The following is a 26,759-nucleotide window of genomic DNA, read 5'->3' on the forward strand; positions in this document are numbered from 1 at the left end:
ATGTGAAGCAGTCACCTTCCAAAGTCCCCAAAGGACCTTTTAGTTTAGCTTATATTCGACAAATAAACTTAGTCAGAATAATATAGTTAGGAGAACAGCCAACAGTCACTTGATTGTTACTTTTCGGCATTAGAAATGAACTCTTGGAAAAGTGTTATTATTCTAGTTACTTCAAGTAGCAACACAACATGGCAAGGTTAGAGAAAGTAATTTTTATGATAACCACTTTAAGCAGCTGTTTTCCTTTTAATCCTTGAAGCAGGGGAGAGGGAAAAAAAACACGCAAATTACCGATTCCACAGCTGCGCTTCGCTCTCACAGTGAACTACGGCTGTTACAGCTTTTCGTTTGAGCATTTTGAACTGTAATAAATATTAGACGCCACACAGGCATTGTTTTCAGTTTTTCCAATTTTATTTTCAAATATTAATTTATAAAAACATATTTCAAACACAACTGATAGAGCGCCATACAGGATTTGGTTTAACTCAAAGCAAGCATGGTAAGCATACATGTGACTTTTAAAGGCTAGATATATCATGTCATGTCTTAATGACCAGGAATTGAGTTGCTGTCTGTCCATGCATAGTTCTTGTAGCTCTCTTTACCTCTCCATTTCTCTTGATTCCTACCAGCATATCATGAGGTGTTTCACGGTAGTACTTATGGGATGCATATGAATGAAATGCATTCATTTCATGTGTTTCTTTAAAGATCGTTTCTCTTGAATTACTGTGACGCTAAAAAAAAAAAACGAGTATAAAAAAGGTAAGGGATTATTGTGATGACCTTAACAAGCAGATGGACAGCATACTTACCGTTGCCCTCAAGGAACCGTCTCTTCTCATGGATAGATAACGACCTGTTGCCACGCTTTTTATCTTGACAAGACTCGGTCCAAACGACTGCATCTCGAACAAAACTATAAAACAAATAAATTATTGGCAAATTAAGTTCGCTGGTTGACTTGTCTTTAGGTCACAAGTAGTTATGCCATACGTTATTACGTCACTCACCGTGTTTGCTGGATTGCATGACTGTTCCTCTCACCAGACCATTTGGTAATATCTGTAGATGATAGCCGCTTCGACAAAAGATCTTACAATGCTCACGATTGGTTGGTTTCTTCGTGGTGATGTAAGTACTTCGCATCCAGTTATTATTGATTCTTGGAGATGGCCATTTAGTATTTTTATTATACGATACTTTCGTTGCTTGGTTTTTGGTTTTGTTTCTAAATCTTGACGATATTCCAGTTTTATTGCGCAGTTTTTTGCTCACAATTAATGGATCGTAAAACACGAGCACTATAAGAAGCACGAGATGAACATTTTTGACCATTATTCTTATGAGTTCGCTAATCTGTAAAAAATAAAAACAAAAACTTACAGTTAATACTTGTATTCGTATTTAACTCATAATATTTCATTTAGCCGAAGGCTTTTCACATTTCACACACAACAATGATATTAGCTCAGAACACACCAGTCCCCCCCAAAAAACACATGCATCCAGTCCCAACGACAGGAATTGAAATTCCATGGATGTTTGAGCTCCTTCATCAGTAAAATGCAGCAATTGATTGATCGTAGAGTTTTGCCCTGAATTACTGATAGGATAGATTGTTTATTCACCAGCATGTCAGTGGTACAGTCGGGTAGAACGTCGTCAAAAGGAAAAGACCCGATATGATACAAACTATCATTTTTATAACATTTGAAAAGTATTTGTTAGCTTTTTTCTTTTGGAATAATTCCCTTGTGGTATTTGCAATACGTGCCAAATCAGTGAAAGTGAACAAATTTGTTGAGAGAATGTTGTAATTGTGTGCCTGTCTTTCCTGCATATAACATGTGTAGATAATGTCTTGTTGTTTAATTCTAGATCTAAACTAGGCAACTATCTACTGACAGCACTCGTCAAAATAGTTATGGATAATACTGAACTTACCTCCCAGCAGAGTACTTGTTAAGGTTGTTTTGTGTTGTGAAGTTGGTGATTGTAGAATAACCTCTCCGAGGTACTGAGGCAAACAGTACTGGTCGTGTTGTTCGTGTCGAAGTGCAGGTGACGTTGAGCATCATAGGACGATATTTTATAGACTTATTCCTCCGCAATTAACACTTAAACTAGACGATTCCATTGTGTTCTACTCATAAAGAAAGAACTACAAGGATAGCAAATGAGAAATACATTCATTGGTTTCACGCTAGATTAACAAGTTAATCCAACTATAAAACATTGCAAAACTGAAGGAATTGTAAGCATGCCGGACGTGGTGGTAACCTCTTGTGTCGTTTTCCTGCCTCGGTTCACTTCATTGTTTATTCACAATTGTTTTTGTTTTCATAAAATAATCGACTTTTGTTTTGTTAAGGATTTTTCGAAAACAAACGCGGTAGGCATGTTCTAAGAACCTCATCACATCAAGGAATGATTTGCGAAAAGATGAATAGAAGTTAATTACGGTGGGACCGCCTTCCTCCCAAAAACAATTCTTTGGAACTCTATGAATACAAACATAAAAAGAAGGTTGTCTAGTGGGTGGGAAGCCATCAGACATGTCAATAGAAAAACAACACAATACAACAACATTTCGTGACCAACAAACTTCATACTGAGAGTCTGAGCTGAGATTTGTAACGGATCCATCATTTAACGCGTTGGGATTCAAATGTTGATCTCACATTGTACTCGAATCAGCCAGTCATTTAGGAACGGCATTGACACCGCATAATAAGTAGCGGTATGACTTTGTATTCTAAGTCCACTGGTAACAACTTATTCTTCAAGACTAATGAAATATATTTTGCGTCTTGTAGAACGAGTCTTTTCGTCTATGTAATTTCCGAACCAATCAGACGACATTTTCACAACGATTTGTATGTTTACGCATCAAAAATAAAAATGAAGATCAGTTAATTCGATAACCGATCCAAAGTTTGTGTATTCAACAAATTTTTGGTGCTAAAAATTACACTAATTGAAGCCGTAAAGAGACTTGCAATGCTGAATTCAGGAGATATGTTATGCGGCTAAGATTATGAGAAAATCGGTTTATGTGCTTAAAGGTTGATCATCTTATTATCGATGATCAGGCCCATCATGAATATATTATACGATCCACTAGCTATACCTATTTACGATGTTAATCGTACTGACTTAAAAATAACTATACGACGTGCGGCTTTTTCGGATCCCCTAAAACCCCTAAATATTTTCATTGTATTTGATGATCAGTTTGTGGATGCCAACATTCAATATCGACATCCATCACTAATTATGAAAATGAACATTGACAATCCTGCTAGTCACTAATCCGATTTGATGCAGAAATAACGGCCTTAAAAGATAGATCTTTTGACTCCAATCCTCAAATCCAAGCGGCATACCTTATCGATCTTGTTAACCATGGTTTTGAACATGTAATACGCTTTATCCCATCAGCTTATGACATGTTTAAACTGGGCCATTTGCAAATGATTCTGTATTGATCATCTGCCCGACTGAGCAGGCGGTACAAGCCAACCCTTACACTCTTATTAAAGGTCTTTCGATCGGTCACCAAAAGACGAGCCTGGATTTAACTCATACTGAGTTAACACAATGATTCTCTTTCAGGTTAGATTGTTTTGTTTTACTAAGAACAAGCATGATTGTACTCATGTCCTCTAACAGCTCGTGCCTAATGTATAACGGCATTTGGTTGTACATTAACTATTTCTTATCCTTTACAGCTGGCTGTTTGTGTTGTACTTACCCTGTGTTTAACTTCAGCCACCCTCCAGGCCTCATTCAGTTCAAATACAACCCAATGCGTCAAAGCAAACAATACAAGCGCAAGAAAAAAGCTCCGATTGAACAGAGAAATCTTTAGCATCCCCAAGGCTGCTAGCCCAACTCATACTCGTGTGATACGCCTTTATTGTCGAACTGGTTATCTGATGGCAGCTTACAACAGACGACTCCAAGGCACAACAGATATCAAAAACAACCAAAGTAAGACATTCCCTTTTTTACTATTATCGCTTTCAATAAATGAACACCTATTCAGTACCATTCGTTTGTATTCAATTCCTTTGTTTTCTGAAGCTTGGTTCGAGTTACAGTCATATGGACAAAGTATCGTACGACTGAAAAGCCTGGGAACTGGAAAGTATTTAGCAATCAATTGGCAGGGGAAACCGAAGATGCAGGTACTATTAAACAGTTTCATTTTCTACTAAATAAAACTTGTAGCATTTGACTAATGTGTTAAATCTGGCCATGCTTAGGGCCGTCTAAGAGAAGAAAGCCTATTTCGAACTAAGCTAGAAAGAAACGGCTTCCACAGCTTTGCCTCACATAAGTATTATCTTCGCCATCGTCATGACCTCTTCATTGGCATCAAGAAAAACGGATCAGTCAAAACACCGCTGACCACGATGCCAGGACAAACAGCAGTACAGTTTATAGTTCTTTACTGAATGCGTGGTTTTAACTTTGAAGAGTACCTAATATTGCCAAGAAATGAATCCCAGTCAGACTAGATGTGTGCGCATCCTGTCTCAGTCAGACTAGATGTGTGCGCATCCTGTCTCAGTCAGACTAGATGTGTGCGCCTCCTGTCTCAGTCAGACTAGATGTGTGCGCATCCTGTCTTAGTCAGACTAGATGTGTGCGCATCCTGTCTTAGTCAGACTAGATGTGTGCGCATCCTGTCTTAGTCAGACTAGATGTGTGCGCATCCTGTCTTAGTCAGACTAGATGTGTGCGCATCCTGTCTTAGTCAGACTAGATGTGTGAGTATCCTGTCTCAGTCAGACTAGATGTAGGCGCATCCTGTCTTAGTCAGACTAGATGTGTGAGTATCCTGTCTCAGTCAGACTAGATGTGTGAGTATCCTGTCTCAGTCAGACTAGATGTGTGCGCATCCTGTCTCAGTCAGACTAGATGTGTGCGCATCCTGTCTTAGTCAGACTAGATGTGTGTGCATCCTGTCTCAGTCAGACTAGATGTGTGCACATCCTGTCTTAGTCAGACTAGATGTAGGCGCATCCTGTCTCAGTCAGACTAGATGTGTGTGCATCCTGTCTTAGTCAGACTAGATGTGTGTGCATCCTGTCTTAGTCAGACTAGATGTGTGAGTATCCTGTCTCAGTCAGACTAGATGTGTGCGCATCCTGTCTTAGTCAGACTAGATGTAGGCGCATCCTGTCTTAGTCAGACTAGATGTAGGCGCATCCTGTCTCAGTCAGACTAGATGTGTGTGCATCCTGAAAATATGAAAATATTTGAAGTGGTTGCAATCTTGTCCAAGTTAAATAAATTTATTAACGTGATTTATGACAAGTCACGGTTTGTGATAGCTTGACGTGTACCTTTTCACAGCTGGGTGTCTTTACCGGACGACACGTGACTGCTTTAATTCAATAACACACGGCTTACGATTTTTGTGCTAACGCATTGGTGGCCAAAGGATTATTTTTGTATGAGGACAAATTGATCGAAGATAAAAGTTTCTCATTAGAATCTATCACCAATCCTTAAAGTTTTCAATAACCAAAGACTATGCTTGGATTATTTGAAAAAACGTTTAGTCATCTAATAAGATATCATTTTCTTCCTTGCAACCACTTGATCGTCTAGTTTTATTATCACATTCAAATGAAGATGAACGCAAAGCGTTTCCATAAAAGTTATGTGGGGACTGACAACGACTATTGTACAGCTTGTTTGCCTGGTAAAGTGTGAATCTCTGACTTAATTTCAGTTGACCATTAAGCGCTGAAATATGTCTTTGTGCTCGTTTTATGTAAAACCTATTTGAAAAGAATGATATGAATAACTTTGTCTCATAGAAAATGTTCTTTTCTCATCTTCAACACGATAGAACATGAAAAATGGAGTGTTGAAAATATATCAATATCATATCTAAGCGAAAACATGTTCTGTTTAATATAAAGATCTGTACTACAGCTGGCTATGACATAGTTTTAATGTATATCATTAGACATACAGAAAGCGCAGCCCTCTATAAGACATTGAGCCAGTGCTCACTCTGAGATACAGGACAGGATTTGTTCGATAAGCCGATGGCAATAACTCACGTTCACATCCCTAATATGAGGTGAGGTCAGACAGATAATCTTCGCTAAATATTTATCCTCTATAAATAGCTATAAATACTGTATGGAATATTGATGTCAGATTATCTTTGGTTAAATACTATTGTCTGATGGAATCTACGCCTGTCATGGTGCAGTAAGTACCATAGACTCCGGCAAGACTTTTCGTTTCTAGCATAACCATTCAGTTCACTATTCTAGGAAATATCAAGCGACAGAAATTCAATTGAGTCCTGTCCCGTAGAAGTTTGTTTGCCGTTCTTTACCTCGCCTCCTCGTTTTATTCCTAAGAACATTTCCAATGATTTCTTTTTCTTTTTGTGATAAAATGAAGCAAACGATACAAAAGCGTTTTCTTCGTGGTTAAGATAAAAGTACAAGTCTTTAGATGATACAGCGTTTCTCTGTGGATTCAACAACAATGGTAGACTTTCATGAATGTAGATCATTCTACTATATAGTTATTGTTTAGAAGAACTCATTTACCTGTCCTTTGACTTTTCCCTTATTGTTCATGGCTACGAAAAGTCCAGTTACTTTGTGTTTTATTCTGACGATGCTCGTACCAAATGACTGGAGCTCAAAGATTTCTACATAACAAACAAATAAATATTAAATATCATTGAATGTTAAAACTTAACTTTTGTATGCTTTGATACCGAGCTTAGCATTTCAGTTTATGTAATACAACATGGTAGTAGAAAGACGTTTACAAAGTACTCGCCGTAAATAAAACATTAGTAGTACACTCACCTTGTGTGCCATTCTTTTGAAGCACCCCTGATACAGTTCCATTTCTGTTCATTGACAAAAAGAGCCCAACTCGACAGAACAAGCGCATTTGTTGCGCATTCGTAGGGACTTTTGTTAAAGAAAATAAAGAATAGTTTTTTTGACTAGCTTTTCTTTGTCCCGAATAAGTGGACGAGGCTTGAAGGGCAGTAGAAGTTGGGATCCAGTTTGGTAGTGTGAGGTATAAGAAAAGTATGATAACCAATTTGTTTGCCTGTCAAGATCAATAAACGAAGAACAATAAGAAAATAAATAGATTAGTAATTAAGCAAGAGCTAATTTAAAGATCACCATGGGGAGTTGCCTGACAGGCTAAATGTCTTGTCACTACTACGTCTATACCAGGTAAAAACCAAGTAAAAACTGGATAACTGCCGAGGTAGCTTCGCCAAGCGACCAGATAACCTGTATTTTTAGAGGTACTGGTTGAAAAGCTATCCGCTATCCATGTTGCACCGGAAGGATTTATACTCAAGTGTTCTTTTGGAAGCCATGCAGGGGAGTACCATGCCTGCGCGAGTATCATGACAAAGGCCAAATGTTGTTCACTCTTCTTACAGAACGAATTGAAATGTTTCGTAAGTAGAGAGATAAATGGCTTTCAAAGGACGCCGCTGGAACACCGAGTTATAAACTTTTCAGATATTATCTTGCTAACATATTTTCCATAACATTTATTCATAATTTTGTGGCATTAAATCAGAAATGTTGCCAGTTTGCATTTAACTGACTAGCTCCATTGAAGGTCAAGTTTAACTTACGTTGAATATCTGTGTCCACCACGCTGAATGACAAGTAAAATCCAATCGCCTCTTTTGCCCAACGCGGTGATCCTGGTTTTCCTTGTTAATCTGAGGAACACACAGATATATTCAAGCTTAACGTCTCGTTATGCTTGATACGACGAAAGGTCGTCTCTCTCTCGCTGGGTTTCTCAGTGCAGTAAGTCTCACGAAATCCAATTACTAGACAGATTATTTTAAAGGAGTCCTGCATCATGCCCTCGCCCATTCATCTTATCATTATCATCATTTGCCGGCAACTTTGTGGATCTTCTAAATTTAGCCTTTTAAAACCCCATCTAATAAGTTGGCATTAGATAAGACCACACAAACTGAGCCGGCTGACTTGAAACTAAACGACAAGCACGGGCACTTACTAGAAAAAGTAAAAGAGAAGACATGCATTGCTTAAGATGTTGCCTTCATAATCATAAGCTCATCCTACTGGGAACTCAAACTGCGACCAACATGCAGTTTCTCAAACTATGCGATAAACTGAAACAGAAACTGTGATGCGGTAAACTACCTACAGCTCACGTAGCAAGGGTGGCGAAACAAAGGAATTTAGAACTATTTCAAATCCAATCCAATTCTCGAACCCTTTACTGAATTTAATCAAAGTATTCGCTACATCTCTAAGTTAGTCAGTGTCAAGTGGTCGCGACTTCAAGGCTCAGTTACGCTGTCCTTTTCAACTTGATTATTTTTAAATTTGGATTACTGACCGAGTAATGCGGTATTTAAGGAAATAATCCATAACAAATGTTAGATTTAGGTATTTTGGATGCAGAATTTGAACCGCGAATCCACCTGACATGCAGGATTCTGGGTTTTTCAATCAAAAGTTGCTGCTTTGATTTAAGATTTAAATTAATGGCTACAAAATACAAAGGAAATCAATTAAAGGTAGAGCAGAATGTGAAAATAATGAAGATATTTCGTGCCATGTTAAGGATACAAATATCGGATGATACAAGAAATAATAATAAGATTTAACATTCATTTGAAAGATGCTTATCGCTATTCAGTTAACTGCATCAAGTCAAATCATCATGGAAAATACTCATAAAAGTTACCAACATTTAGATGTAAATATGTTTGCTAAGTTAAAAAGCAAGCCTTTGAGTCCTGACGCGAGTCCTACTTTGATATTAATTAATAAGTTAATAATCATTAATTTTCTAATATTATTACATACATGTAATCACTTACACGTCGTTGGTCTCTGGCCTGGTTGTCTTCACCCATTACAGAATGGAATTCGTCAGTACTCAAACTTCCTGAATGGCTGGAGCAAGAACACTTTGCAGCAGCAAACAAATGGTGTTCCGTGTTGTTGTGTAGCCGGGTCAAGCTAGCCAGCGATACGACACACAGATCAGCCAGCCAGGGTAAACAATTGGCCTCATTTACTTCTCGCCTTTCAATAGCCTATTAACAACTTTTTTACTCATTTACCATGCTAGTGGACCGCAAAGCCAGCGATCAAAGTATATAATAAATAACATATTACAAGGAATATGATCGTCAAAAGGATTTTATTTGAGGCTGGATTTGGTACAATCATGAAATGATGCATAAAGTTCACCGAAGTAACAAAACATGGTATTAATCGCACTGTACTTGACTCACTATTATTGGTTGATAACATTTATTCTACGACGCTTGTCCAATCAAATAAACTGCTACTACATGCAGCACTCATACTGGCGCCAAGCAGACACAAAACAAGAGATTAGCTGTCAATACAAGAACGACAGATTTATTACAATCATTCTAGAAAATTTAGAAAAATAGTAATGATGTACATCAAGTTGAAATACAAAACTGAGCGGACTGAGTGCAAGAATGTACGTGGTAATTGATAACGTTTGGAAAGAATTTGATAATAAAAATACAAAACATCTCTTTTATTAATATTAAATAGTACAAATTTGTATAAATTCTGAAAAGAAATAGAATTTCAGGTTTCACAGCACAAGCAACAAGCTGGTTGGTGTTTGATTATTACTCTATGTAATCTAGCATTCTCTGGGTTGGTCTTCGTAATCGCCCACGACTAGAAACATTCATTGTCTCATTTTCACTATCAGAGTCTTCACTTTCAGCATAAGTGAAATGTGTTGGCCTTGAACGTACTCGTGTACTGTGTCTTTGTACCTCGATCTCAGTGGACGTACTGCTGCTTAATCTACGTTTGTCGCCTCGACTGCGACCAGTGCCAGTACTAGAACTCGTACTTTTTGACCGTGTGTTTTTGGTATTTCTGTCTCCTCGTGAAGATGTTTTTTTAGGAACGGCTGTTGGTCTCATTTTGGGTCGTACGTTTGAACGACGAGAAGGACGAGAATCAGCTGGTGATTCTTCTTCACTTTCTTCGCTATCTTCTTCACTTTCGTCCTCGTCGTCCTCCTCGTCATCATCTTCACCACCTTCATCATCACTATCTTGATTTCCGTCTTCCTCATCTTCATCATTTTCTTCTTCTTCTTCCTCATCTTCTTCTTCAGCATCTTGGCTTTCTTCAGACATCAATCTCGCGCTCCTTCGCGTCGAATACTGATGGGACGCCGTGCCGTCTCCATTAACCAGGACTTCATTTCTTGGAGTACTTCTATTACGAGTGTTCCTGGTAGCCGCTCCACATGGCACAGATTGTCTGGTAGCTCTTCTTCTTTCAGGTGGGCTCGTTTCTTCTCTGGGAGATACTTCAGCAACAGTTCTGATTCTAATCGGAGGGACACGCCCCGCAGGTGCCGATGGCAAAGCATTAAATGTAGTGCTCCGAGTACTGTGTCGGGATGGTGGGAGTCGTATAGTCGTTCTTAAGTGATCCCCATTATCAGAAGCTTGCCGGACAACCCTGTATCCCGAAGAATCATCTGTATTATCAATGTTCGGTACTCTAGGGTTGGATGAGTTTACTACTTGCCATGACGTGGTTTCCTGATCTGCGCTTGATCCAATTTGTAAAAGACGTTGTGTTCGTAATCGAGTACGTCTCGCACCTCCTGATGCACTAGCGTACCAATCACTCAAGATTGAATCCACACGATCTTCAAACATAGCTGACAAACGAATTGTCATACTGTAGATCTGTAGTGAAGAATACAGTTGTCAGTACTACAATTATTACATTAGAATAAATTTCCTTTAACTGTGAAACGAACGGTCCGCAACGGAACTAACGAAATACTTTCAACCAATAACAAAGTGCATGCACATCGAACCGGAACGGCCATAGTACGGCACGACAAGTGACGTTACGTCACGTCATGGCAAGTTACGCCACGCCACTTCAATTAACGTCACACCATGTCACGTCACTTCCATGGCACACCATGGCATGGCGTCACTTCAAGTTACGTCACACAATGTCACGTCATTTCAAGTTACGTCACACAATGTTACGTCATTTCAAGTTACGTCACGCCATGGCAAGTCGCTTCAAGAAACGTCACGCCATGGCACGTCACTTCAAGTAACGTCACGCCATGGCACGGCACGGTCACGGAACGGTACAGCCATACCAGTAGTTTTACAGTGAAACAAAATTTGTTGTAATATTATTACTGTTACCCTTGATCGCGGTATGGTGTTATAGGCCCTGGAATTCGAGAAAATAAGTCGGACGTCACGTACAAAAGCGTCTGGGTCTGCATACGATCCACTATCTAGTTTCTCAGACACAGTCGAAAAATCCATGGGCTCTTGGACGTATTCCGTGTAATCCTGAAGAAAAAAATCATTGTCACTCCCCCAACAAACATTAACGTTCATGTAAGTTTTAAGCTGTTTATGTGATTGGAAAGCTGTCTCAAAACAAGTTGATACAAGTTGATGTCTCATACAAGTTGATGTCTACATTCCTTAGCGGTGCTTCGATAAAAGAGCAAACGATGGTAGTAATCCTTACCGGGAACTCACGGAGGTTGACGGGCGATTGGAACGGTTCTGCGTCTTCCCGCGACATCAGAAAATTAAGAAGAGATCGAGCAGAGGACATCCAAGTCTGTCGTTAGAAAACCACACCTTACTGAACACTACTTATTAACAAATTATTTTGTTCCTTTCAAAAACCAGCCCTTTTCTCTATAAATAATGTTGCTAGGACACACACCTCTGCACTTAGCTCCTCTTCTTCTTCTGGTTCTGATTTTTCTCGTTTTAATCGTTTGTTGGGTTTTCTTTTCTCGGACTAAAACAACATGACAAATAAAGTATGAGAACCGAACACTACAGTATTGTGCAGTAGTAACCATGACAAAAACATGACAAATAAAGTATGAGAACCGAACACTACAGTATTGTGCAGTAGTAACCATGACAACAACATGACAAATAAAGTATGAGAACCGAACACTACAGTATTGTGCAGTAGTAACCATGACAACATGACAAATAAAGTATGAGAACCGAACACTACAGTATTGTGCAGTAGTAACCATGACAAAAACATGACAAATAAAGTATGAGAACCGAACACTACAGTATTGTGCAGTAGTAACCATGACAACAACATGACAAATAAAGTATGAGAACCGAACACTACAGTATTGTGCAATAGTAACCATGACAACAACATGACAAATAAAGTGTGAGGACAGAACATTACAGTATTGTGCAATAGTAAATACTTACCTTTTTTCTTTTTCCTCTATCGTTTGGTCCCTGAACAAACAAACAAAAAAAAAAAATTATTTAACAAATAAAATAGCTTTTTCGGTGCTCCGTTCAGTAAGACAGCAAGCAGGAATTGGCATAAGCATGAAAGAAGTGTAATGAGAAGCACAAGCTATAGGCAAATGCTTCTCATTACACTTCTTGAGTGCTTACTGCGCTTCCCAAGTGCTTTATTACTGGATGGACCATGGGAATAAGCTGTTTTATTGGTTGTATTATATATTTACTAATTTTATTTTGATATTGGATTTATTTATGCAAAAAGAAAAAGGGTCCCAAGATCTAGCAGCACTTCGCATGCATGGATGGTGTCAGCTCTGTGCTCCGTTCACTAATAAAGCACAGTTTTCAACCAATCAGTGCGTGGGTACTATCATAAATATATAATAAAGAATGATATCAAGCCTGAGTAACAAACCACTCACCTCTTCTTGAGGCTCCTCATTGTTAGATTCTTCAGACACATGGGTTACCTGTGCAATGAGTAGAGTGAGAGATGAACTGGGGAAGAATTGAAGCATGAATAATTATTAGAATTAGCATTACCTCGATTTCTTCTCCTTCATCTTCTTCATTGATTCCATCACAAAGAGAAAGAATATCTCGACATTCACTATCCCTTTAATGTTAATTATAATAAAAAACATTAAGACACATGTACATACTATGATTTGTTGACAGTAATAATTTACCTAATGTTTACCCATATCACAGATCACATGATAATACTCAGGCAAATAGTTCAACAGCCATGTATGATCTTTGAGATTTTTTGAGGCATTTGCAATTAGCCGTGCTCTAGTTAAAAGATATTGGGTAACTTTTTAGGGGTATTTTTTTAAATTTCTGAAAAGCATACTCAATACTTTTACACTAGAGAAACCCCCTTACTCCCCCCCCCCCCCCCCCCCCCCCAACCTGGGATAGGTCTGTTAAAGATGTCATAAGTTGAAGTATCCCCAGCTGTTACCTGATGAAATCTGTAAGAACTCGCACAAGACAAGTAGCATTCTTGACTATCTGACTGTCTTCTTCATTGTATAAACGTGCATTTCGCTCCAGTATTTTGATTTCCCAAATTAATGCATTAGCTCTTCTGTGGTAAATAAATGATAATAAGTTAATGAATAGTTCAAATAACAGAACAGTTAAAGATCTATTACAAACCTGTAAAACTTGTTTTCTAGTTTCTGTATAATAGTGCTGAGGTCAATTGGAAAAGGGACAATACTCCAGTAATCAGGATATGTTTGTACATCCACAGGATATACAAACGGTCCAGCCATACTAAGTTGACACAATGCTTCCATTGATGACATGATACGTTGAGTCATTTGTTCACGTCCCTCCCCTAACCAGTCTGTCTCACTTGGTTCATAGGACAGTGCTTGCAGCTCTTCATCACTTAGCGCCATGTTACTTGACCCATCTTCACCGGTGGCTTGCTCTGGATTACCTGGTTATACATGGGTCAAACACATCATTAGAATAAACATCAAAAATGTCCAGACATTAAGGAGGCTGGAAAGTGTTTTGTGCCTTCACATACACTCACAATTATGAACTAAAAAATATTGCTATAATATGACAGCAAGCAAACCCGGAAAGCCAAAGACCATAAATCAAAGATCACAATGAAAATGATAAAATGATGTAAGACGTTGCTATGACAACATCAGAACCCTTGGTATGCCATCAAAAATTTTCATTTCAAAAATCATAACTCAGGAACCAAATTTTTTTAAACCAGAATATTTAAACTTCGTATCAAATCTTCTTTTTGACCAAAAAAAAAAGCATTCTGTAAGAGGGAATTCATAAAAATCAATAAAATTTGTTTGGAATAGTTCCCTTTTACAGAATTTTTAAAATTTTTCCTTAATTTTTCAAAAACATAAACCAAAGCCATATGCAATATTTGAAAAAATTTACCACAGAGTTTTTGATTTTTTTCAGTTTAAGAATATTAAAATTTTTGAGGACAAAATTTTCATTTTGCAAGTTCTGTCATCGGACCAAGAGCTTGGTGCGCTCAAGAAAAACCGTTTCAAACCTCCTTAAACACCAGCAGATTGAATCAGAAAAAGAAATGAAATGTTGAAGTCACCTGGATGATTGACTGGCTGTAGATCCCAAGGACTCATGCGCTCAACTTCACCAGTGTCCCATCTATCAAATGAATGTAGAAATCATGATAATGGATCAGTAAGATATTATCAAGGCGCAGTGCATAACTTTATGCCCTCTTACCTGACTTCAAGGCATTGGAAATTACTTTCAGGGTGTTCAGGCTGGCATGGGCTTCGTTCCGTTATTTCACCTGCCCACCAGCTTTCATCGATAACGCTACGAAAACGATCACCTATGGAATCAATAATATCATCAGTACTGACTTCATATACAGGTGGAGTCTAACTATGCCATCAGTACTACTGACTTCATATAAGGTTAAAAGAAAGAAGGCTGTCTAACTTACCTTGTTGCCAGTTGCTGGCTAATGAACGATCGTAGTATTGTCGTAATATGATAAAGTCCAGGACATCTGGCATGTCATGGTATCTGTTGAACATGACAAGTTTTTTTGGGTTTAATATTGATCTATGATGTATAAGGCAAATACAGACACAAAGCTACTACCAGCCTGATCTAGTGTGCTTACTTTACAGTAAAAGAGCCTCCAGTACTGCACCCTGTTTCAGGATTGATTTGAGCTGAAATAATTGAAGAAAAAATACAATCAAATATTCATTTGGATTATTGTGTATTGACACAGTTGTTCACTTACCTAACTTTAAACAACACAATGTAGGAGGATGACCATTACACAATGACACATGTAGACTGACAATGCGACAAAGTTCCTCACTCTGAATACAAACACAAGATTATATCATTAGTATAAATAAATAACATAGACTCCCAGACAACCAGGTCACTCACCTTCAGCCTTAGTTTATAGTAACATTGTTTTTTGGGATTTATATCGTATAACTTGTGTTTCATTACTTCTTTGACATACACTTCATGTCCTTGTCGAAAATAGTAAACCTGAAGAGAGTAAACCCAATAATTAGATACAGTCTATTGCCTGCAGAATGCAACTGTGATACAAAAGACCGATTTAACAAAGAAAGAATCCCTTGTATATCAAATCAGTTCAAGGACTTTCCAAGAAGCGTGGCTGAGTGATATTTACCTCATCACCTATCTGTGGTATATACGGAGAAAGTCGTGGTTTGGTACATGTTAACCAATCAGGTGGCTGATAATAACTCAGTATATCCTGTACCTCATCTGGTTTGGGTTTTTTTGCAATCTATGGTAACAATAGAGTACGATATTAGTGTGTTGTCTAGGCAACAATAGACTAGGATATTAGTGGAACAGACCAAGTGTACATCATGTGTTATCACCTTTTTTGGTTTAGCTGGTTTCTTGCTTATCTTTTCTTTCTTCGTTCTGCTTGATGGTTGAGGAGAACTAGAGCTGGGTTGGTTGATGTCACCCTCTTCATCCGAAGTACTGAACACACGTCTAACACGTCTAGTATATGAATAGTATCAATGAGAATTGGCCAGGTTAAATGAGGTTAATAACAAAAAATGTAGCATCAATAGACTGCAAGTACCTTGTTCTTCTGTTCTCACTTTGTGATTGTGATCGTATTCCAGCATCCTCAGTCCAGTCAGAGTACTCACTTGATTCACTAACAAAAAATCGATTCACAAACGATTGTATAAAAGGAATAAACATGGCTAGTAATGTTTTGGGCATCATTACCTTGAACTTCCTGTCCATTCCTCCTCTTCCTCTTCACTGTCAGTAGGTGTTGGAACTCCTACTTCATCTCCAGATTCATCCATATCCATAGCTAAAGCAGCTCTAGTAGAATAAGCAGAACGAGATGATACTCTATTTGCCACACGCTGGACACGCGTTGCACGGGAACGTGCACGTGCTGCCTGGCGAGATGACGTTCTTCTCTGGTTACGTTGACTTCTATTATTGCTGGACAAACTTTCCTGTATCTGTTGATAATCAAAAACACTCAATCAGAAAAATTTAGAAATAGATAATGGTTCATATTAAATAAACTTACAGTTTGGTTGACAAGCCTGACTGCTGCTGTTGCTTGGGGGCGCTTTTTCTTCTCTCTCAGGTAATTTGTCAATTCACTTCTTCCAAGATAGAGACGTCTCTCCTCATCAAACCTTGAAATAAAGTATAAATGTAATGGAGATATGCAAAAATTGGCACAGATAGAAGTTTAAACATGTAATTAATTAAGTGTTTACAGATTAAGGAACTGGACATTAAGATTTCAGGTAGTCATAACAAAATTCAACAGACAATTCTTTGATGTCATAGGAGGCATTTGTTTAACACTGATTACTAGTATGACAAAAGAAATTTGCAATAACCTTTCTATAAACTCATGCAATATGAAAATATTGAGTTACAAGCTAGAGGTATTTATTAACAGGCAGGGAATGACAGTTGATACTGCTTTGAACTAGGAAATTTGAACTTGGAATTATTTGGTGCTGAGAGAGGGTAACCTAAGAAACCACCAAAGCATGAGAAAGAACCAATAAGCAACTGTTTCAGTTGTGTCAATGTCCCCGCAGTTAAAACTGATGTTACAGTACTCACTTGACAGCACTTGGTTTTCTGTCAGGTACAATGGTTCGTTTTCTCCACAGAGCAATATCAGACTCAGCAACATCTTCTATAACAGGCACATTCCCTTGTGCTTGTCTGACACCTTCCACGTCACCACTTTGTCTCATGCCATAATTCCTGCTTCCTCCTGGGCTCTGCAAGGGAGGCTGCAAACCTGCTCCTTGATGGGGAGGTGAACCTGGTGGTACTGTTCAAAATAATATTCATTAATATTTAAATAATAATATCTAATATACAATCTGGATAACAATATTTGTTTCTTAAAAACCTTGTACTGCAGCTCTGCTTCTGTTTTCTGCTTCCTCAATTTCAGCCAGTAAGGGGGCAATTTCAGCCCTTGGGGTAGGAGGTGGTGGTGGTTGTGGTGCATTGCGTACATTACTACCATGACCTGGTACCAGTCTCTGATAGTGAAGAGGATGAGGGTTGCCATCAACATCCACAAGAAATGGCGGAGGCATCAAGTGTGGTGCAGTCTGTGTCTGGAGAAATATTGAGAAAAAAGACATTAAACAAGAGACCAACCAACCAAAGGCTCACAATGGGCCATTTACCTACATACAGTACATACCTGTTCATCTAGAACATAGTGATTAGCATCTCTGATAAGAGGTCTGTAATCAGTATGGAAAAACTGTTCGCTGGGGACCTAGGAATTAATGGAAGCTTAAACAATAATGTCATTATAGCAATTGTTGTTGAACAAAATGGTAACTGAACAATACTGAAACTTCTTGAGCATGATTGTTTTCCCATTTCAGATCACGTGTTATTCTCTTGAGAATAAGAAGAACTGGTTTATAGGATAAAATGATATACAAACATTTATTACCTTGGCAAAGGGTTCACTTGAACCATAACCAAACACACAAAGATGACCATGGCTGTCTGTGCAAGCAAACTGCATGCCATCGGGAGAAAATTTACAGTCAAACACAGCACCATGACCTTGACCTTCAATCTGTAGTGAAAGAGTACTATCATTATATATATAACCAGTAAAATATCATACATGACTAGTGTTTATTATATTAAGTGTAATGAGTAGTGTAAAGTCTTTACTTACAGAATTAAAGAATGTTGTAATTTTCTTGCCTGTTCTTAAATCCCAAAGAATTACCAACCCATCATGGCCTGCAGGAATGAACAAACAAGTAGTGTATTAAGATAACAGGTAAAATAGACGATTAAATAATGTCAACAAACCATGCCTTACCTGCACTTAAGAAAAGATGAGGATCTAATGGATGAGCTTCAAGCACAAACAGTTCATCAAGATGACCCTAGGGAGAGAAAAACACACCTAGCTAATTGAAGTATCTCTTGCAGCCTGAACTGAACTCATACTGCTTAATACCCACCTCTAGTACATGAACAAGAGGTCCTCATACTGCTCAATACCCACCTCTAGTACATGAACAAGAGTCCTCATACTGCTCAATACCCACCTCTAGTACATGAACAAGAGTCCTCATACTGCATAATACCCACCTCTATTACATGAACAAGAGTCCTCATACTGCTCAATACCCACCTCTAGTACATGAACAAGAGTCCTCATACTGCTCAATACCCACCTCTAGTACATGAACAAGAGTCCTCATACTGCTCAATACCCACCTCTAGTACATGAACAAGAGTCCTCATACTGCTAAATACCCACCTCTAGTACATGAACAAGAGTCCTCATACTGCTTAATACCCACCTCTAGTACATGAACAAGAGTCCTCATACTGCATAATACCCACCTCTAGTACATGAACAAGTGTCCTCATACTGCTCAATACCCACCTCTAGTACATGAACAAGAGTCCTCATACTGCTCAATACCCACCTCTAGTACATGAACAAGAGTCCTCATACTGCTCAATACCCACCTCTAGTACATGAACAAGAGTCCTCATACTGCATAATACCCACCTCTAGTACATGAACAAGAGTCCTCATACTGCATAATACCCACCTCTAGTACATGAACAAGAGTCCTCATACTGCTCAATACCCACCTCTAGTACATGAACAAGAGTCCTCATACTGCTCAATACCCACCTCTAGTACATGAACAAGAGTCCTCATACTGCTCAATACCCACCTCTAGTACATGAACAAGAGTCCTCATACTGCTCAATACCCACCTCTAGTACATGAACAAGAGTCCTCATACTGCTCAATACCCACCTCTAGTACATGAACAAGAGTCCTCATACTGCTCAATACCCACCTCTAGTACATGAACAAGAGTCCTCATACTGCTTAATACCCACCTCTAGTACATGAACAAGAGTCCTCATACTGCTCAATACCCACCTCTAGTACATGAACAAGAGTCCTCATACTGCTCAATACCCACCTCTAGTACATGAACAAGAGTCCTCATACTGCTCAATACCCACCTCTAGTACATGAACAAGAGTCCTCATACTGCTCAATACCCACCTCTAGTACATGAACAAGAGTCCTCATACTGCTCAATACCCACCTCTAGTACATGAACAAGAGTCCTCATACTGCTCAATACCCACCTCTAGTACATGAACAAGAGTCCTCATACTGCTCAATACCCACCTCTAGTACATGAACAAGAGTCCTCATACTGCTCAATACCCACCTCTAGTACATGAACAAGAGTCCTCATACTGCCCAATACCCACCTCTAGTACATGAACAAGAGTCCTCATACTGCTTAATACCCACCTCTAGTACATGAACAAGATTCCCATTTGAAGAATCCCATATCTTGATAGTATGATCATTAATAGCAGTGACAACATGGTGGTCACACAAATCCCAAGACACCTGAAACAATTAACGGACCAATCTGTTGTCATGTATATTACATTATTAGTAACGACTATTGATTAATAATAATGACACAAGTCATAGTTTAATAGCTATGTTTAGTCTTACCATGGTTACCCTTGGTTTGTTGGATTTGGTTAATTCATCGAAAATGGGTGTGCTATGACACAAAGAATAAGGTACAAGTGTGAAGAAAGAAATCAAAATATTTCATTAAAAAAAGTACCGTAAATCCTTTATTTAGCCCCCCGGGGGGCTTATTTATTTCAGGCACATTTGAGGGAGGGCTTATTGGAGAGAGGGGGCTTAATTGAGAGGGGGGCTTATTGATTTAGTCGAAACGCAGTATGTAATATGATAGTAACTCAGGATAAAACAGAAGCATTACTGTTGACCGTCTCGCATAATCTGTAATGATGTAAATGGCATTTTTATTATTTGATTCACCTGTGTTAGTCTCTCAAGTATAATTTAGGATTATTGTGAATAGCAAAACTAAAACACGGTAACATTAACAAAGCAAGCTAAAAAGAAATGTTCTGAACAACCAAGACTTTAATAAATCACCTTTAATCAGTACACATGATTCTTTAGTCGTGAAATGGGGAGGGGTGGGGGCTAAAAAGAGAGGGGGGGCTTAACATATTTTTTCCTTTAAAAAGGGGGGGCTTATTAGAGAGGGGGGGCTTATTAGAGAGGGGGGGCTTATTAGAGAGGGGGGGCTTATTTGAGAGGGGGGGCTTATTTGAGAGGGGGGGGGGGGGGGCTAAATAGAGGATTTACGGTAGCTTAGAAAATAATTATTGATATTTCCAACCAAAATTCTAAATTAACAGCCATTCTTACTTTGACAGTGTTTTGCTTATGTCCAATAAAATATTTTCCCATTTTGATCTTCTGAAATACCAGATCCTTGCTGTTCCATCTTTAGAGCCACTCAAGAACTTCTCACCATTGTGACTGAACTGAATGCTATCAACATGATCCTAAGACAAAATCAAAGAATTTGTCATGCTTTTTCTGTAACCAACAAAGGTCCAGAAAAAGAATAAGTGAGAGGAAAAAAAATGAACAGAAGAAGAAATGGAATGCATGGATCAGTTAAATTACTTACAGTATGCACATCCAGTTCTGCCATTTTTTCTGGAGGACCTGGAGTCATTTGATACATTCTAATGATGTGGTCAGTACTTCCAGCAACAAGAAAGCTTCCTCCTACAGACACATTAGTTTATGACAAATAAGTATTTACATTTTGTGGGTAAATTGCAAAGATTATGACCAATAAAATGATGATAAAAGGGGCTAAAATAATAGACAGTCATCAGACAATTATTTCTGTGGAGAATTTAGGAACTTGTCCAGTCAAATCTTTGCCTTGTCAGTAATTTTGACCAGTAACAATATGCCAGAAATGAGATAATAGCAAGCTAAAAACATTTGGCTGGTCATCATGGCCAGTGACTTACCTGACGTTACTTAAAGCCCTGTCATGTATATAGGTTGTTATAGGTCTAACTATAATAATTCAGTAAGAAAACTAGTTGTAAAAGACAACATTTCGCTGTCATCTCAACAACATCATCAGGTCTAATGAAAACTGTAAACTCTACTATATGTAAATATAGCTAAAGGAAGTGTGACAGTTCAATGACTAACAATGAAATAGAATTAAATCAAGTGGAAACATGACAATAAAAGCACATAACAATGATTGTTTGTTAAGTTCTGGTTTAACGTCTTTGATGTATAGCATAGTGAGATCAAGCAATCAAGTTTTACTCTGCTTTACTTCTAACTACAAAGTTGCTGTCAATATTATTTCAATATTATATATTGATAGTTGTCATTTACAACTAGTCTTCTTACTAAATTGTATACCTAAAATTACCTTTATCAAGACTATAATGATTACCTGGACTAAATGAAGAGCAAACCATCTGTGTCCCTGGTCTTGTCTTCTCCATAAATCGAACAGGAACAAGACTAACAAACCAAGAAGAAAATATACAAAACATTAATCATGAAGTCACTATAATAGCCAGCCCTGAAAAATAGCAAATGTCACTTACTCAAAGGTTAGGTTTGTTGCTTCCCACTTCCAAAAGCAAACAGTACCATCTGCACCAGTAGACATTAGATACCTAATGAATGATCATGACATATGATTAATATACCTTTATTGATGATATCATGTAAGCTACTACTCTTTCCAGTACACCATGGCAGTTGTGATTTTTTCATCACCTTTGTACATCTGTTATATGTTAGCCACAAGTGCATTTCAAATCAACCATGTGATGCCAATGAAGAGCAGTCAAGTTTTTATCATATGGTGCAAAAAACGTGTACACATGGTACAACATTGGTCATGTGTTTGATATAAATGCATATGCAGTTAACATAACGAGCACTAAAGAGGCAATAAAAAATGGTGGCTGCCTCAGTCTATTGGGAAGAATTGTATGAATGATTGCAAAATACTAGAACAATATGTACCTTGATTCCTTCAGTGGAGATGGACAAAACTGTATGAATAAAAAAATGATATGCAATTAACATGTTCACCATACAATACACAATATACTGATCCATTACTGCTAAAATCATTGACTTACTGCAAGTGATGTTATCATGCCAGTATGTCCTTGGAGGATTGCTACTGGGTAAGTCGTCTTCAGCGACCACACTCTTATTATCTGATAGTACAAGAACAATTTGTCAAACAGCTTGAATAATAAATACTAAAACCAAATGTTCATCAGTCAAATTAAAAATATAAACAAAAAAGGGGAAAGATTTATTCACCTTGTCACAGCTACCTGCAGCAACCAGAGTGTTCTCATAGTTGATTGCGATATCAGTTATTTCAGCCTGATGGCCTCGTAAGGTGGCCAATAGCCGACCATCTCTGGTGGACCATATCTTGACCAAGCTATCATCAGCACCCTTTTGATTTAATTAGGGAAAACTTAACACTTTGATTTTCAAAATAAACCATGTGTAAAATTCAAACTTACTGTAATAATACAGCGTCCGGTCCGATCAAACAATACACAGTACACTGCTGATAAATGACCCAGAATCCTGCGATGCTGTAACAGAATCAGTTGCAACATGTCAATAGATTTATAATGAATGTCAATACATTATTTACATATTCCACTGTAAAAGATAACTCAAATAAAAAAAGACTGTCACAAATTTATTTACATGTAAGGGTGAGAGTGTGAGAATGGGTGAGCTTACATTAGTCCCTCAGAAACATTACTGGTACTTAAAATGTAACCTATTCAAGAAAATAGTATGAATTAAATAAGTATGGCAGAACTCGGGGGGGGGGGGGGGGGGGCCTCCCAATAAAAGGGGGTGAGGTCCTTGTCATCTCTTTTAGCGTTTGAAATTAGGGTTTTGGTCCCGCTTAGGGTGATAACGACGGGAATGCGCACCAACTGAATATTGTGGTCTCTTTTAGGTTAAGAGATCAACAACAGGCTTCTTTTCAAAGATTGATCTTATTTTAATCTCATTTTCGGATAGTGTCACTGACACTTATCAGCAAAAGAGATTACATTTACTTTTGATGATGACCAACTTAAGTTAATGGCCTCACATCTTGTCAACTACAAAAAGGCAAGCGATTTGTATATGACAACCTTAATGCAAACAAAATCGAGAAACCAAACAAAAAAATGTGTTATAGATTGGTCCTTCTTAAGGGTGAAATTTCATCACTGCCACGCCCATCATCCCGAAATACAGGTCCCTTAAATGTTTCATTTTCGGAATTTCCAACGAGGACCCCTGCCCCCTTTGATAAGGGAGTTCCCCCCCTCGGAGTCAGAACATTAGTTTGTCTTCATCACTTGCAAATCTAACTTGATTTTAGAACCCATGACAGTATGCTAATCAATTCTAACAGCATTTAAGTGATAGTGTAAGATCACATTACAAGGTTTGATAGTTAATGATATAACATCAAGCTGCTAGTAGTGTTATTTCAATTACCATAGTTTGTTTGCTGTAAGTATTTGGTTGAGCCAGAAGTCTCTTGTTTTTAAAACCACTGATTTCTCGACTAATTATACTCTGAGCTAGAAGAATAAAGAAAAATATATAGATATAAATATTTTTGTGGTACTAGTCAACAATACTCACTGTCAGTCGTTTATTGAGGGATCAAGGGACAAGGGATGTCAGATAAATAAGAGACAGCTAATTATCAATATTATTCTAGCTGTCTCTTGTGTATTTGATGTCACCATATAAAGAAAGAAATAAATGCATTGAATAATTATTAATAAAGATAATCTCATATTGTAAACAGGTTATACCTAGATTAGGACACAGTCCCTTTTCATCAATAGGGGGTAGTAAAGGTGCTCCATTTTGAGAGGCAGCCAGTGACAGACAGGTAGGTCTTACAGTTTCTGTATCAAGAAAATTTTACAGAATACCAGCATGAGCAGACAAATAGATATCAAACAAAAATAAAATATGAATATAAATGGAACTTGAAAATAAGTTTCTAAATTGAAAAATGATAAAAAATGTGGGAAGGGGAAAAAAAGTTTCTGACGTCAAGGTCTGGATAAGGAAAAAATGTGTCTGAGGTCTTGAATATATGCTTTGAGGCCATTAGGTTGAGGTCTGTTTTTAAGACCGAGGGCACAGTTTTCCCTATCTGGACCCATTTTGATAAATAATGATGATAAATAATTTTTTTCCCTTTTACATTTCCACTCATTTTGTAAATTTTCGTGATTGTTTGACACTGCGTTATTCCATGGGCATGGAAGCTGATAGCATAAGAAGCCAGGATACCAAACTGCAGACAGAAATAGATAATACTGCCCACTAGTGCAGCCAATCAAGACAAATGACTTTTTGGATACCAGACAAAAAAAAAATTCTGTATATTACTATATAATTAATATTTATGGTTGGAATCTCAAATTCCAGTTGATCTAGAGTCTGTCAATGTAAGTAAGGAGAGACATATTTATAATGTCATTTGCATAATTATATAATTTATATAATAGATTAACATCAAGGAATATAGGTTGACCTGATCCACTTCGAAGTAATGACTGCCTTCCAGCACCAAGCAGAGAGCAGACACCTTTAACACTGGATGGTACACATTTTTCAAGTAAAGGACCAATGCGAGAGCATATTTGAACCAAAAAATCATCATTGATGTGTGTGTTTTGATTTACCTGAGAAACAAGAGAAAAAATCTTCATGAAAAGCAACTTGGTTAGCAGAAAATAGATAACCCAAGGTTCTATTATGTGAGCCTTTCAAGAGTCCTTTTTACTAGCTGAAGATTTTCATTTTACATGGTTTAAAGAAATTAAAGAAATCAATATTATAACAATCATCAATGTGCATGTTTTATTAAAATTGTTAAAAAATATAACTCAAAATATACTAGAATTAAGTTTAAAGTTACTGAGGTTTGACAGAATTTTATTGGGAAAACATGAAAGGAATGACTCCAAAAATCTTTAAAATGTTATTCCATTAAATAAAACAGAATTTTTCGTGACTTCAAATATGCAAATCAGTGGCTGCTTGTGATCGCCCACGCGTACGAATCGAATACGAAATTGACATAAGAGATCAATCATGACAGATAAAGGGTTTCTGATGTAGACCGCCTTGGCTTGTGATTGGCTGAAACGTCTTGCAGGTCATAAATCTATTCAAGAGGAAACACTAGACAAAGGCTTGTGGCATGCGTAATGAGTATTCATATGCCAAGCTAAGCCCGAATTTCATAATCACATATGCGAGGCAAAAAGAGCTGTTCTCTAGAAGCTCAAAAAACCCTATTCCCAAAACTGGTCTTTTGCACCGAAATCAAACACATTTTGACTTGACCTCCCCGAATTTCTCAAAACCAAGTTCGATTTGGAATAAAAAAGAAATCAGATGATTTTCGGTTCTTAAAGCGTTGAGATACGTATTAAAGTGTTGTGTAGGAGAAAGAGGGGTGTTTGTACCATTTCTTGGAAGGTTTGGGGATGGTAGTTGCCTTTCCAGTCCAAACGTTGACACAAGAGCTGTAAATGAAAGAGGCAAAGACAAGGTTCTCATAAACATTGCATACATTTAATTCCATTGTTAGGAGTTCATGGTATAGCGCATCTGGTAATAACAGTATGCCATACAGACTCTAAAACCCCAAAATACATGAATAAGGGTGTAAGATTGGCTCTGTCTAAGGATGTTTAATGGACAGGGGTACTCACTCCGTACTCGCCGAGTTCTTCCAATAATGCCTACGACACAGAACAAAAACATTTTAGTCAAAACTCAAACCACATTTTCAACTGAAATTTTGCACTTACTTTGGCTGAACGCTGACATGGACCACTCATTAACAACTTAGCAATAAGGAAGTATAATTCTGTGGAAATTTGGACACAAATTAGGCGTGTATTTTGACCAGGGGAACGACCTGAAATGAAGCCGAATTCGAACTTACCTCGCCGTAGATTTTCTTGGGCAGAATCCATTTTTGAAGTACAGTAGTTGTTCATTGATACCCTCTGAAGTATTTACAGTTCATTTCAATGTCCTATAATGATTTTCAGGATCCTTAAGTTTACAAATAATGAAGACGGTTAAAGCGTGACATGGCGGCAAACAGCCCTGAACTCTTCTTTGTCATGACATCACTTTTATCACCAAGGTGTGGGGGCACAACCTACAAGTACGACGTACCTGATTGGATAATCTACCGCACAGCAAAAAGGCCTTTATTCTTTGATTTTTTGTCCCTATATACTTTTACAGCCATAAGAATTTTTTTACGCAAAATGTTTTTCTTTTAATTGGTTTTATTAGAGTTTTATTGAATAAGTTTAAAAATGAAAAGAAATAAAGCACAGATATTGGGGTTTG

The 26,759-nt window shown here is 37.8% G+C and overlaps 3 protein-coding genes across 3 annotated transcripts; 1 reads left to right on the plus strand and 2 right to left on the minus strand.

The window, feature by feature from the left end:
* Nucleotides 1-156: 156 nt before the first annotated feature.
* On the minus strand, nt 157-9,079 carry LOC116301931 (uncharacterized). The gene is made up of 8 exons (XM_031711105.2): nt 8,894-9,079; nt 7,661-7,750; nt 6,861-7,113; nt 6,594-6,697; nt 6,308-6,511; nt 1,017-1,362; nt 819-922; nt 157-740 (listed from the first exon to the last, which is right to left on the minus strand). The coding sequence occupies exons 1-8, from the start codon at nt 8,927-8,929 to the stop codon at nt 543-545; spliced, it is 1,335 nt and encodes a 444-aa protein (XP_031566965.2). The 5' UTR covers nt 8,930-9,079; the 3' UTR covers nt 157-542.
* On the plus strand, nt 3,507-5,345 carry LOC116301957 (fibroblast growth factor 1-like). The gene is made up of 4 exons (XM_031711131.2): nt 3,507-3,621; nt 3,738-3,999; nt 4,093-4,196; nt 4,275-5,345. The coding sequence occupies exons 1-4, from the start codon at nt 3,607-3,609 to the stop codon at nt 4,464-4,466; spliced, it is 573 nt and encodes a 190-aa protein (XP_031566991.1). The 5' UTR covers nt 3,507-3,606; the 3' UTR covers nt 4,467-5,345.
* A 123-nt stretch (nt 9,080-9,202) lies between the features above and the next one.
* Nucleotides 9,203-26,608, minus strand: LOC116301893 (PH-interacting protein). The gene is made up of 43 exons (XM_089037457.1): nt 26,341-26,608; nt 26,204-26,262; nt 26,105-26,134; nt 25,856-25,915; nt 24,916-25,066; nt 24,182-24,277; nt 23,856-23,941; nt 22,868-22,942; nt 22,656-22,796; nt 22,466-22,546; nt 22,347-22,375; nt 21,920-21,991; nt 21,763-21,833; nt 20,962-21,062; nt 20,694-20,833; nt 19,956-20,007; nt 19,743-19,844; nt 18,264-18,330; nt 18,114-18,181; nt 17,880-18,008; nt 17,619-17,696; nt 17,316-17,529; nt 17,018-17,234; nt 16,464-16,575; nt 16,145-16,392; nt 15,993-16,070; nt 15,778-15,907; nt 15,561-15,680; nt 15,305-15,412; nt 15,150-15,231; nt 15,024-15,075; nt 14,841-14,923; nt 14,615-14,726; nt 14,472-14,533; nt 13,532-13,820; nt 13,335-13,460; nt 12,911-12,983; nt 12,790-12,837; nt 12,323-12,352; nt 11,802-11,879; nt 11,598-11,693; nt 11,261-11,413; nt 9,203-10,777 (listed from the first exon to the last, which is right to left on the minus strand). The coding sequence occupies exons 1-43, from the start codon at nt 26,393-26,395 to the stop codon at nt 9,689-9,691; spliced, it is 5,343 nt and encodes a 1,780-aa protein (XP_088893583.1). The 5' UTR covers nt 26,396-26,608; the 3' UTR covers nt 9,203-9,688.
* Nucleotides 26,609-26,759: the final 151 nt, after the last annotated feature.

The sequence above is a fragment of the Actinia tenebrosa genome, unplaced genomic scaffold (assembly GCF_029948245.1).
Source record: "Actinia tenebrosa isolate PJP-AT-01 unplaced genomic scaffold, QUT_ActTen_1.0 PGA_scaffold5__44_contigs__length_20552954, whole genome shotgun sequence".
In the NCBI taxonomy this organism is placed as follows: Eukaryota; Metazoa; Cnidaria; class Anthozoa; order Actiniaria; family Actiniidae; genus Actinia; species Actinia tenebrosa.